The 14,322-nt window shown below is 49.8% G+C and overlaps 1 protein-coding gene across 1 annotated transcript; it reads right to left on the bottom strand.

The window, feature by feature from the left end:
* Window positions 1–602: 602 nt before the first annotated feature.
* LOC148430537 (short transient receptor potential channel 2-like) lies at window positions 603–11,923 on the bottom strand (the record flags this gene model as incomplete). The annotated part of the gene is made up of 8 exons (XM_088466587.1): window positions 11,858–11,923; window positions 10,508–10,646; window positions 9,101–9,256; window positions 8,752–8,885; window positions 8,587–8,645; window positions 4,927–5,126; window positions 1,301–1,403; window positions 603–765 (listed from the first exon to the last, which is right to left on the bottom strand). Coding segments are annotated over exons 1-8 (999 nt in total), but the record flags the coding sequence as incomplete, so codon positions are not given.
* Window positions 11,924–14,322: the final 2,399 nt, after the last annotated feature.

Here is a 14,322-nt window from a genome sequence, read left to right on the forward strand (position 1 = left end):
AGGACAGTGTTATATTATTGGTGTGACCCTGTGATATAATGTGGCAGTATATAGAGGTTAGAGGACAGTGTTATATTATTGGTGTGACCCTGTGATATAATGTGGCAGTATATAGAGGTTAGAGGACAGGGTTATATTATTGGTGTGACCCTGTGATATAATGTGGCAGTATATAGAGGTTAGAGGACAGTGTTATATTATTGGTGTGATCCTGTGATACAATGTGGCAGTATATAGAGGTTACAGGACAGTTACATTATTGGTGTGACCCTGTGATACAATGTGGCAGTATATAGAGGTTAGAGGACAGTGTTATATTATTGGTGTGACCCTGTGATACAATGTGGCAGTATATAGAGGTTAGAGGACAGTGTTATATTATTGGTGTGACCCTGTGATACAATGTGGTAGTATATAGAGGTTAGAGGACAGTGTTATATTATTGGTGTGACCCTGTGATACAATGTGGCAGTATATAGAGGTTAGAGGACAGTGTTATATTATTGGTGTGACCCTGTGATACAATGTGGCAGTATATAGAGGTTAGAGGACAGTGTTATATTATTGGTGTGACCCTGTGATACAATGTGGCAGTTACATACAATCAGAGTCTTCACCAGCTGATGAAACACGTTCTCACCTGCACAGATTGGGCAGCTGCTGCAGTCCCTGGCAGTCTCTGGGGGGCGCTCTGTCAGGCAGGGACTGTTACGCTCTCTCCTGTTTGTTGGGTGTCTCTCCAGCTTAGATGTTTGTGTTCTGCCTCTGACAATGGGGACAGAACGTACAATAGTCATGAACTGACTTCAGTCTTCAGTCACCTGCCCTCAGTTACTCTCCTTTAGGAGTCAGCTGTGATGACAGAGCCCTAATTATTTTATTTTGGGTGCATCAGAGCCTGAATATTAGAATGTGATCGCCCCACTGTAATAATTTAATTAGTAGGAAATGGGAGTATCCCGGGGAATCGGGAAATCACTGAGATGTGACGATATAGACTGGGAAACACAGGAAAGTGATGAGGATGATGGTGCAGGTCAGCCCTGAGCTGCTTCATGGTTTAATCAAACTAAACAAAGATCCTAAGGAACCTGATTACAAACTGATCCAGACTGACTGCGGCAGAAGACAGACGGCAGATCCCGCGGGACCACCGCCTCTCTGTGCATTATTACACGTGGGATGGGGGGGTCAGATTCCTACAACCACCTTATGGACACACACATTGCTGCAATAATCTACAGAGGGCTACAAGCAGGGTCCCATACAGCCACAATAATCAGCCCCATCAGCGGCTTACCTTCCACGCGCATCCACCATTTTCAGTCTGCGCCTGCCACTAGGATTCGCCGGTTCCTTCTGTAAGGGGCTGTGCCGAGTAACGGAGGTCTCAGGACAAGAACCTGCGTAATACAGTGAGAACGAGGAGCTGTTACCAGTATATCTGACGTAGGGCCTGATTCAGGAAGGATCGCAACAGCGTTTACGCACGCAATCGACCGATTGTTGATTTGTGCGCATGTATCGCCGTGCGGGAACCAGCCACTGCGAGCGGGACTGCGATCAGAGTGGCTACGCAGACCCATTGCAGAGTGATTGACAGGAAGTACCATTTGGGGGGTGGTGACTGTGGGGGTTGATGGCGACACACAGGCGTGCCAGTGCGTTTGAATGCCGTTGCAGGGGCGTGCATAAATTATCCACTGTGATGCCATCAGTGATCGCAAATACGCGCTATAGCGTGTATTTTACCCAGGAATAGAAGGCGGGGACTCATAAACAAAAGCCCACTGGGTGCCGCAGGACGTGCTGCGAGCCTGTGACCAGTCAGTACTGCAGCGCTGTCCTATGCTGCCTGTGACTGTCAATAACTCATCCTCCAACGGCAGAGGAAGGGGAGGAGTGTGCCAGTGTGATCTCCCGCCCTCCCCTCACCCTCTGCTCCAGATAGGATCCAGATCGATTCGTCCAGGACTTCAGCCTGCTGTGTGTGGCCGGGGACTGTCACCGCCAGGCGGGGGATGAGGCAGTTACATTACTGGGGAAAGCCACGGTGCGCCGTTGTTAATCTAAAGGAGCCAGGGCGTTTTTTTTTTTATTGTTGCGGCCTCTTGGACGCTCGCATAGCTGTGGGTTACCACCCACAGCTTATGCAAGAGGCAATGATGATGGTCAAGACCATCGCGACCATCGGGCTTGCGACAAGACCCTTGTGGCAGGGTCTCGTTGCCGCAAGCCCAAGAGTGCTTTCGGCTCTATCAGAGCCAAAAGCACTCCCACTGACATCACTTGTGATCACTTGTGATGTCAGTGGGGCCGGCCCCAGACGGTAGGCGTTCCCATAGGGTCCACAGGGAGACCTTGGGGTGTAGGTTGGATCTGGATCCCGGGCACCACGCAGTTAAAAGCTTTTGCCCCCAGGATGCACTGGTCCATCCTCCCTATACCCCGCCCCCCAGCCAGAGGCACCTGTTATAGTTGGTGCCCAGCCGGAGTCGGGTCACTGTTAACGTAGGGGGGCTTGGGGGCAGTTTAGCAGCCCCAAAGCTAATTTTATTTTTATGATTTGGATAGTTTTTCTTCCATCAGAGCGCGCAGCAGCAGACTGTCCATAGGACGTCTGTGCTGCCGCTCTGTCACCCCGCCGGCGCTGTGACGCCAGTGCCAATCTGGGGATCTCGGCGGGACTCCGGGGGTCTGTGTTAGCCGGGCTCCGCGGGACATCCTGGACTGCGGCCGGGCGTACGGTGACGGTCACTTGCAGTGACCTGCATAGTAGCAGTCCTACCTCCGGTCTCTGGGGACAGACCAGAGGTGCTGACTGTGGAAGCAGGCACACAATACCCTGCGCTCCACTAGACTTTTATTTGGTGAGGGAGCCAGGGTCCCAGGGCTTAATCGTCAGCCAGTGAGACAGCCTTCCTGGTTTTAGAGGCTCCTCCCTCAGCTCAGCGCACCTTCCACTGCGGTCTGGCTTTGCTGAGCTGTTTCCTCCTGTGGTCACGCCCCGTCTGAGTTCTCCGGCAGACATTTCATCTCTCAGGCCAGCGCATGGTACAGTCCCCCTGCATACCTCTCCCTTGGGTTGGTGTATGCAGCAATATAGCTTTCCCAGACACTGAATCTAGGCAGTTGATTGTAGTGCCACTTTCTGCATTTCTCCGTGCGTCCTGTCGAAGCTGGATAATTGGCTGAGACCAGATCAATTTAAAATTAAATCGCAGCGATGCCATCTTGCGACTGGCCGCAAGACTCCATTTTGGAAATGAGATCGCAAGACGCCATTTTGCGAATGGCCGCCTAAGCGCCATTTTAGATAAACTTACCCTTTAGTATATGTGGCGATATTACTATTAGCAACATGCGATTGCATCTTTCACCATTTCTCATACACACATTAATACGCACAATTGCGCTGTTAACTAGTCACATATTAGCAAATGCATAGGACTTTGTATGAAACCGCTGTATTATTAGCTTTATGCGCACGCATCTGCCCCAAGTTAGCTAGCCCTTATATCAAACCCCGAATACTCATACATTACATATTCACACATAAGGTTTAGTAAGTTTTAAAGTAAATGATTTACGTTGGTCCAGTTAGTTTAAATGCTGTGAAATAAAGATATTTGATAACTTAGGTTCTGTACATGATAAGAAAGCAGAGTTTGGGTTCGTACTGATGCGTACTCTTTCAACAGAATTCCGGTACTATCGGTGTGGAGATCGCACCATGCATTCGCAACTTATGGACCGCAGAGACTACAAGCAACAAAATGTATATTTTATGAACAACTGTTAGGATGCAGCAATGGGGGTGGGAAGGGAAGACCCCCAGCTGTTAGAGGCAGGGAGAGTCTATTTGAACAAGCCTGTTAAATGCTCTGTAACAGATGCTTCTCCCCTGGGAACCAATGACATCAGCAACAAACTCCTCTATTGTCCGTTCTATTCTGGGGGGGTATAAAATGTGTGCTCAAACGCTGGGTTCTTGTCTTCTTGCTGAATATTGAATGACGAGGGGTCTCTTGCTGATACCTATCACCAGGTCCGGAAGCGCTGCGTATGTATACTGTACTTGGGTCTGCATATTTCCTTTGCGTCTAATTGTGTATGGATCAATAGCGTGTAACTGACTGTACTTTTACTTGAATAATACTTTGTGCTTTGGAACCACATGTTCTAAGTCTGGAGTCTCTATTTACTGTATTACTGCGTACGCAAATTAGCTTCATTCTTAGAGGTTTATAGGTAGGATTTTAGAAGGTATAGGCAGGGGTATATAGAGGTTCTGATCCAGTTTCGTTAGTCCGATTGCAGTCCGGGCCTCCAGCGTCGCTGCTAGCTAAGCTCCGCTGTGACCCGCCGAAATCACCAGAGACGTTACTGGTGTAGGAGGTAGAAGGAGTCGCACTGCTAACCAAGTAAAATAGTAAACTAAAAACAAATCATAAAATTAACTCTTGGCACTGCCAGAGCTGTCCCCTGTTCAAAAGGTGCGATCTGAGTCCTGCTGAGCACCAAACAAAAAACTGAATGCCTGTTGCTGGGGGCGGGGTATATATGGAGGAGGACCAGGGCATTCTGGGAGCTAAAGCTTTGACTGTTTAGTGGCTGGATCTCTTCAACCACATACCCCAAGGTAGTTCCTGTGGATGCTATGGAACCTGAAGAAGAAAGTGTGATTTCACTGTACGTTTCAGGAAACCAGAGAGTAGCTCTGACGGGAGAGTATTATTAGGGTGTAAATAACCCTGCCTGGCATGGACTGGTCGCTACTTATCCATCCGTATAATAAACACAGTGATATCAGTTAATAAATGGTTACAAACATCCAATCCTGAACCTCAACCATCAATATTATAACAAACTACGTAACGTTTTCCCAGCCTGTAATGAAATGAGGAATGAGGCAGCTCTACTCACCGGAGGACACCGGGCTCTCGCTATCTGCGGGGTGGAAGGGAATGGGAGGGCTCAGCGGCGCTGTGATTGGATGGCTGCGTTTGCGTGACTTAGCCGCAGAGAGGACCATGCGAGCAGTGCGGCTCATCCGGCCAATTCTGGAAGGTGACGGGGACACCGTCTGCTGCAGCTTCTCCAGGAACTTCTCCTCTGCGTGACTCCTACAGAAATACATGGAGAAGATATGGCGGAAACAGCGAGATTCAGGATGAATGATAAGGAAACACTCACATTCAGTGACAGCCAGGTATATTATCATTACTGGCAGCCTCTATATAACATCCATCCTATAGTGTCACTATCACCTCAGACTGTATGACAGGGGTCACTATACCGCTACCCTCACTGACAGCCAGGTATATTATCATTACTGGCACCCTCTATATAACATCCATCCTATAGTGTCACTATCACCTCAGACTGTGTGACAGGGGTCACTATACCGCTACCCTCACTGACAGCCAGGTGTATTATCATTACTGGCAGCCTCTATATAACATCCATCCTATAGTGTCACTATCACCTCAGACTGTGTGACAGGGGTCACTATACCGCTACCGTCACTGACAGCCAGGTGTATTATCATTACTGGCAGCCTCTATATAACATCCATCCTATAGTGTCACTATCACCTCAGACTGTGCGACAGGGGTCACTATACCGCTACCGTCACTGACAGCCAGGTATATTATCATTACTGACACCCTCTATATAACATCCATCCTATAGTGTCACTATCACCTCAGACTGTGTGACAGGGGTCACTATACCGCTACCCTCACTGACAGCCAGGTATATTATCATTACTGGCACCCTCTATATAACATCCATCCTATAGTGTCACAATCACCTCAGACTGTGTGACAGGGGTCACTATACCGCTACCCTCACTGACAGCCAGGTATATTATCATTACTGGCACCCTCTATATAACATCCATCCTATAGTGTCACAATCACCTCAGACTGTGTGACAGGAGTCACTATACCGCTACCCTCACTGACAGCCAGGTGTATTATCATTACTGGCACCCTCTATATAACATCCATCCTATAGTGTCACTATCACCTCTATTTCTGGGTTTGATTTCCTGAGCTAAATTCAGCAGAAATATTGCTCAAAAAAGCTAATTAGATGCCAATATTACATCACAAAGCGCAAATATATCAGGATTGCGGAATAAGGAGTTTGCTAATGGCACCAGGCAGCTCTGAGCTGGGGATCTGGTAATGGTAACGTACAGCCAGATTGCCTTTGACAGAAGATGAGCACACATAGGACCTTATTCAGAGGCGGTCGCAAGAAGCGACCGCTTGCTCTGAATGAGGGCGGCCGCTTCCTTTTTGAAGTGCGGCCTCCTGGTCGCTAGCTAAGCTGTGGGTTACCACCCACAGCCTTAGCGACCGACCAGGTCAAGACCAACGCGACCATCGGGGCTTGCGACAAGAGCCTAATGTTGGGTCTCGGCAACCGCAAGCCCCAGGGAGCTTCCTGCTCTGATCGAGCAGGAAGCTCCCCACTGACATCACTGCTGATGTCAGTGCGGCCGCCCACAAAACGGCAGGCGTTCCATTAGGAAAGCCTCCGTTTGTGCAGCCACCCCCCCCCCCCGCCCCGCCTACAAAACGGGGCGAGCTGTCAATCACCATCGACAGCCGCCCGTTTTGTAGAGAGCTCCGGAGCGAGAGATTTTCTCTCTAGCTCCGGGGATTGCGCACGCACAGTGCGGCCGCTGCGCGTGCGCAGGGCCTCAACATCGACCCGGTTGCGAGCGCTCAGCACTTGCGACCGGGTCTGAATGAGACCCACAGAGTGCTAAATGGTGACCAAAATCTTAGTAGGTAAATCTCCTCAGTCAGCTAAGCAGCTCTCCCTACATACAGCCGGTGGGGCTGACCCAGAGGTGCAGGGAAGCTTTCTGCTGCTATGTACATATATTGGAAGTGACGTATTGCTGCCATCTGCCAGCTCGGAGAAAGTACCATAAGGAAAGCGTTATTTTACTATTGTAATTTCTCTCCATATATTCCTTGTTTGTCAATTAAGGGTAAAGCGACGTGTTTTTTCCATTACACATTTGTGATATGTGTATATTCGCCCATATGCAGGGTACCGCGCATATACGCGTCAGCAAGGACCACAGCCATCCACTTACTGAGGCAGCTGCCATTATGATCAGTGGCATCGGTACCAGTCCTATACCTGGAGCAAGATATCCATCCGCACCGCCGTATAACTGATGGCAGCTTTACATCTTGCTGAAATCCTATTACATAACCCCCAATATTGCTAATAATGTCTCTGGAAACGCCAGCTAAAGAGTTCTGGATTAGAACATCACATTACTTCCAATAATAAATATCTATATGTATACAAGATCAGAAACATAAGTATCTTCTGTACAGATGTGTCCTCATATACCGTGGCATCAGTCGTGCCAAACAGCCCCTATTGGTGCGCCAGGTCCCGGGCGACTCGGGTGCGCGTGTTTTTTGCTCCTAATGTGCACCTTATTCGCATAAATAAAACTGGAAGCGACAAAAGTACATTTCTAGGTTACACAGATCAATTTGATGTGCAACTTCAGTACATATGTGTGTGAGTCAGTCTAGAGATGGCCATCGCCCATCAATAGCTAACAAATATCGATGGTTTACTACCGAAGTCCGATAATGTTGCCATCGATGGCAGCAAGCCAATGATTTCCCGCCATCAATGGCAAAGTGGAACCCAATGTCTTTCTTTTTTTTCTGCTCCCGACATGGAGTTTAGCCCTGCCCCCTGGCGGCCTGCTCAGACCCGCCCCCCATTTTAGATTGATCAGTGGCTTGCCGTGCACCTGGCAGCGGTGGCCATCGAGCGGTGCAAACCATAGATGGTTAGTGTTCACTCTAGCTCCAGTGGCAGGCAGGGTGCCGGAGCTAGGGAGGGCACCCAAAAAGGGGGCGTAATCATTGAAAAGGGAGCGTGTCTATAAGACGCATCCCCTTTTCATCACTCTTGGGGGCGTGCCCGGCAAATACGGACATGACGGGTAGCCCCTAAGCGCTGCTGACAGGTAGAATAGATGCCGGGCGCATGCGCCCAGCGTCTATTCACCGGCGGTGACCGGGTCATCACACACACGCGGGACACTGCGACCTGCGGATGAAGACGGCACCCGCAGGCTGTCTTAGCGGGGCGTTGCGTGGTGAGGGCAGGGCGCTTTTTGCCCTCCAGAAGGAGGGCAGGGCGCAGCGCCCTGCTAAAACAGCCTAGCGGGAACGCTAGATGGTTATTGTCAATGGCGCCATCGATGGAAAACCACCGATGGCCATCCCTAATTCATTCTGAATCTGTATACAAAGTGCTACAATGCAGCGGACGCGGATCTTTCTCACGCCAAGTTCCGTCGTACTTCACCTGTGTCTTAGTACATGTTTAAAACTAATTCCTGTGCTATAAAAAAACCCAATAAAACACGGTATGCTGCTCCTCTATTATCGGTGCAGTCACGCCAGACATCTCGCGCCGTACAGTGCATTTAGGCGAGGTATGAGGACATGTTATGTGACACCTGGACCATTAGCCGAGCGTCAGTATATTCCCAGTATACAAATGCATAGTAACAAAGCTCATTACCAGGTGTCAGTCTCCCCGTCACCGCTTGTAGCCTTCTCTCTGGAGTTAGGAGCGGACACCTGTGAGTAATATGATAAAGACGTCTCAGTATGGATGTCGGGGCAATACGTAGAAGGAAGAGTCCCCAGTCGGGGTATGAGATGCAGGAGCTACTGGCGTCCTCACCGGGTTCTCAGCTTCCAGGGGGGATCGGATGCGGATGAAAGACAGGCCAAACTGTTCCTGCTTGTTGAAGGGCTGACTGCAGGTAATACGGACCCGATCCCACTTCTCACTGGCTGCTTCCGCTAGGAAATCCCCTGTAGAAAATGACATGTTGGTTCTATCCCAAAGCAGGAAAGACAAAACCAGTAAAGACCAGTAACAAGACCAGTAACTATCACTACTACAACAAGATCTGTAAATAACATATTTAGAATAAATCTCTATATACTGTAGGTAACGGATTCCAGCTGTTACTATTTCCAGGAACATTAGACAGACCCGTTTCCAGGTGACTGAGACCCGCCTTTACCTTCTTTGAACATCCTGACGGCCCTGCAGTACTTCCCTAGTCTGGAGTCTGCGGGAGACATTAGGGTGGTGGTGGGGAGCAGGGTGACAAAGGGTTTATCCAGGGGCCAGCTGGACCGTCCAACATCAATCTGCAGGAAGGCAGAACCACTGTTCCCTGCAATAGAGGAGTCATTATACAATCAGCCTACACTGCAGTGACAATGTACAAATGCCATTTGTTTTTGCCAGTCAGAGAAAACGCCATCGCTTTGCATGTAGCACATAAATACTGGGGAGCTTAACTTCAATAATACTGTGATTCACATATGTCACATATGTTAATCCACCCCGACCCCTCGCAGAGCAGAATGGGTTTACCAAGATGCTGATTTGCATGTCTTACCTGATTTAGCCGGAACTGTACATGCAGATGTTTTGCAACCTCACCCCTAGGTGGTTGGCCCAGCGCACAATGGTTGTCATGTCTGCTCTCTCCCGCAAACTACAAGTGCATCTATTAAATGTAAGAAATGCCCTCACTCCAGGGGCAAATGCAGAAGTTCTAGAGGGGGCCCCGAATGCTTCATTTGGGAGAAAAGCAAAGTTAATATTAGTGCCCACTTATCTGGCCAGTAGTAGTTCTAAGGAGAGTGCACACTCACCACACCGTGACTCCAGTCACAAGCATGAGGAAATGTGTGCGACACACGTCTGTTATGCAGCCCTCCCCTAGCTGCAGCCTGTGTAATCCGCCACTGGCAGCAGAGATGGGGGCGCACGGTCAGATCATGGAATAAAATCTTAGTGGCCCTACAGTGTACCAGCTGATCGTGAGACTCGAACGCTGGGATATGGGTATCAGGACACGCCATCCTCATGCCTAAACCTGAGAGATGATGTCTTCAGGTGACAAAAGACTATTCCAACAAGAGGCCACGCTTCACCTCACTATGAGGAGAGATGCGCTGCACTTGCTATTTTCCCTCCACCTCTCCATAGCAGCCCTTCTCTAGGTTACCAGCTCGTCTACCAGCAGGAACAGGACAGGCTAAGTGCGCAGTGCAACCTAGAACGGCCAATTACAGGCTTGCGCTGCCTACCGGGCATTCCGATTGGCTGCACCATGAGAAAGTAGGCGGTGCCAGTCACAGGGAGATGCTAGCTGATTCCGTTTCAGAATGCGCTGGAGCACACAGAGGGCTGTACAATGGGAAAGCCCCTCCTTAAGTATACTCCACCTGCTCCTCCCTTTGGCCAGTGCAAAGCTCTCTGGGCAGAGGAGGGTCAGCACAGCATAATATAATCCCACCTCCCTGGCCGTCAGCGAAATCTCCGGACATCCGAAGAGCACGTCTATGTTTGACCCCGACCAGGGAAGACTCTAAACTTTCAAACTGTACAAACACATAAAAAATGCGTAAAATACCTATATCTATGTAAGCCACGTGACAGGCCCATTCCAGCTGCAGCTCCACCTTCAGCTGCCGACTGCGGTCCCGGGGACAGCTGAGCCACGCCTGGATGGCGTCCTCACTCAGGAGATTCTCCACCGGGTGCTTCGGATCCTGAGAGAGACACATCAGCCGAGTCAGCATGGGAGGATAAGCAGGAACGCCATAGGTTTCACTCAGCTACATATAACGGAACAAAGCGCAGTGCGCGCTCATGTGTGGGAGCAGTTGCTGAACCAGGAACACACCTAGATGTAAACCCCGTGTAGTTCATTTCTACATCCTGTACCCCGACATGAACTCATGAGTGTGCCATATTCTGCACATTCAGCGAGGGAGAATAAGAGCCGTATACAGCAAATGCTGCTCTGCCACATTAACCAAACACACTGACACAATGTCACAGAAACAGGTGTATGGTCACACAAAATGGCGCCTTGACAGACAAGTCACACAAAATGGCGCCTTGACAGACAAGTCACCCATGAGCAAACCAACGTACTGTGCAAATGAGAGTAAAACTGGGTACACACTGGACGATATATCGTCTGTTCTATCAAACGGCCGATAATTCGCTTGCATATCGGCAGGTGTGTACAGACAATATGTCTGTGAACGACGTCGTTCACAGACATATAGTATCGGCCCTGCAGCACAGACGATGCCCGATATATCTGCAGATATATCGCCACATCTTTTTGTGTGTCCAGGCGATCCGCCGACTGCCCGTACACATGCTGCAGGGACCGCCAGTGATTGACGACCAGTTGTGATGTCAGCACATCGAGCGGCCGATCGGTAACTATGTATAGCTCACCTGATTGGCCGTTCTGTTGGTGTGACGGCGGGTTGGCAAATAGATCAGGCGTGACACACCTGTATTAGAGCCCCCTGTTGCCGCCCACAAAAGGTCCCTGCTTGTCAATCACTTTGCGAATGAATCTGCACTGCCAGCAACAATAATAATGAAACCTGACACATGAGATCACCGATAATCGGTCAGCTACATAAACATCAGCGCTGCGTCCGTCCCAGAATCAGGCCCAAAGATGTAAATCTGCACTCAAACCAAAGTAACCAATCAGCAATTTGCTTTATCAGTCCCTGCACATGACACAATGACAGCAAACGTTTGATTGGTTACTTTAGCTGTAGAAAGCTGAGGGACCCAGCACAGGCTCTGGCTTAAGTGTCGCCATTTCCATGTTATAGGGCGATATACAGAGCTCAATCGTTATGCTGCCGGCTTCAGTCACATCCAGGGTTGCGTTATAAAGAGGAGCGAGACAGAAAAGCGGGACTGCAATATATTATCACTCAGGTACCTGTGAGCTGAAGGACACAACGTGCTGTATTCTGACAGGAGCCATCGGTAACAATTTATTATCTGGAATCTGCAATGAAAAAGCTGAAGTTACCTCTCCGTAAGCTCACAAACAGTACAAACAGAAACTGGCGTCGTATCATCTGCGGTGCCCGTAAAAAGAGAAAGCAACGTAATTATAGAACGCAAATTATGTAAAAACCATGGAAAAAAATGTCTTTGTCACTGGGGGCAGACTGAGACTGTATCCAGTTGGCGACTGTCTTCCAGTACTGAGACTTAGACCGCGACATGCATAGCGAATGTGCAAGAGTCACACATCATGATACGGGCCAGGTGATTCGTGCAATGGGTGAGACTGTCATAGAAACATGGATTTTGACAGCAGATAAGAATCACTTGGCCCATCTAGTCTGCCCCTTTTCATTTATACTTTTGGCAACTTCAACCCCATTTGCTCCTTACGTCTCTCTTAAGGATATTTTTATGCCTATCCCAAGCGTGTTTAAATTGTTCCACCGTTTTAGCCCCAGTGTCAGTGCATGTCCTCGTGTCCATGTACTTCTCTTCCTCTGAGCCTCCCACCCCCCAGTCTCAGAGCATGTCCTCGTGTCCTTGTACATCTCTTCCTCTGAGCCTCCCTCCCTCCAGTGTCAGTGCATCAGTGCATGTCCTCGTGTCCTTGTACATCTCTTCCTCTGAGCCTCCCTCCCTCCAGTGTCAGTGCATGTCCTCGTGTTCTTGTACTTCTCTTCCTCTGAGCCTCCCTCCCCCCAGTGTCAGTGCATGTCCTCGTGTCCTTGTACATCTCTTAGTCTGAGCCTCCCTCCCCCCAGTGTCAGTGCATGTCCTCGTGTTCTTGTACTTCTCTTCCTCTGAGCCTCCCTCCCCCCAGTGTCAGTGCATGTCCTCGTGTTCTTGTACATCTCTTCCTCTGAGCCTCCCTCCCCCCCAGTGTCAGTGCATGTCCTCGTGTCCATGTACTTCTCTTCCTCTGAGCCTCCCACCCCCCAGTCTCAGTGCATGTCCTCGTGTCCTTGTACATCTCTTCCTCTGAGCCTCCCTCCCTCCAGTGTCAGTGCATGTCCTCGTGTCCTTGTACATCTCTTCCTCTGAGCCTCCCTCCCCCCAGTCTCAGTGCATGTCCTCGTGTCCTTGTACATCTCTTAGTCTGAGCCTCCCTCCCCCCAGTGTCAGTGCATGTCCTCGTGTTCTTGTACTTCTCTTCCTCTGAGCCTCCCTCCCCCCAGTGTCAGTGCATGTCCTCGTGTTCTTGTACATCTCTTCCTCTGAGCCTCCCTCCCTCCAGTCTCAGTGCATGTCCTCGTGTTCTTGTACTTCTCTTCCTCTGAGCCTCCCTCCCCCCAGTGTCAGTGCATGTCCTCGTGTTCTTGTACATCTCTTCCTCTGAGCCTCCCTCCCTCCAGTGTCAGTGCATGCCCTCGTGTTCTTGTACTTCTCTTCCTCTGAGCCTCCCTCCCCCCAGTGTCAGTGCATGTCCTCGTGTTCTAATACTTCTCTTCCTCTGAGCCTCCCTCCCCCCAGTGTCAGTGCATGTCCTCGTGTTCTTGTACATCTCTTCCTCTGAGCCTCCCTCCCCCCCAGTGTCAGTGCATGTCCTCGTGTTCTTGTACTTCTCTTCCTCTGAGCCTCCCTCCCTCCAGTGTCAGTGAATGTCCTCGGGTTCTTGTACATCTCTTCCTCTGAGCCTCCCTCCCCCCCAGTGTCAGTGCATGTCCTCGTGTTCTTGTACATCTCTTCCTCTGAGCCTACCTCCCCCCAGTGTCAGTGCATGTCCTCGTGTCCTTGTACATCTCTTCCTGAGCCTCCCTCCCCCCAGTGTCAGTGCATGTCCTCGTGTCCTTGTATATCTCTTCCTCTGAGCCTCCCTCCAGTGTCATGTCCTCGTGTTCTTGTCATCTCTTCCTCTGAGCCTCCCTCCCCCCAGTGTCAGTGCATGTCCTCGTGTTCTTGTACATCTCTTCCTCTGAGCCTCCCTCCCCCCAGTGTCAGTGCATGTCCTCGTAAATCTCTTCCTCTGAGCCTCCCTCCCGCCAGTGTCAGTGCATGTCCTCGTGTTCTTGTACATCTCTTCCTCTGAGCCTCCCTCCCTCCCTCCAGTCTCAGTGCATGTCCTCGTACATCTCTTCCTCTGAGCCCCCCTCCCGCCAGTGTCAGTGCATGTCCTCGTGTTCTTGTACATCTCTTCCTCTGAGCCTCCCTCCCCCCAGTGTCAGATCATATCCTCATGTTCTTGTACATCTCTTCCTTTGAGGAATGTCTTCTTCCTTTACCTTGTTAAAACCCATGATATATTTGAAAGTTTCTATCATGTCCCCCCTATCCCTTCTCTGCTCCAAACTATACATATTAAGATCTTTTAGTCTTTCCTGGTACGTGTTGTGGTGTAGACCTTGCACCATTTTAGTTGCCCTTCTTTGTACAGTCTCTAATGTATTAATATCC

The sequence above is a fragment of the Taudactylus pleione genome, unplaced genomic scaffold (assembly GCF_031769625.1).
Source record: "Taudactylus pleione unplaced genomic scaffold, aTauple2 ptg003622l, whole genome shotgun sequence".
Taxonomy (NCBI): Eukaryota; Metazoa; Chordata; class Amphibia; order Anura; family Myobatrachidae; genus Taudactylus; species Taudactylus pleione.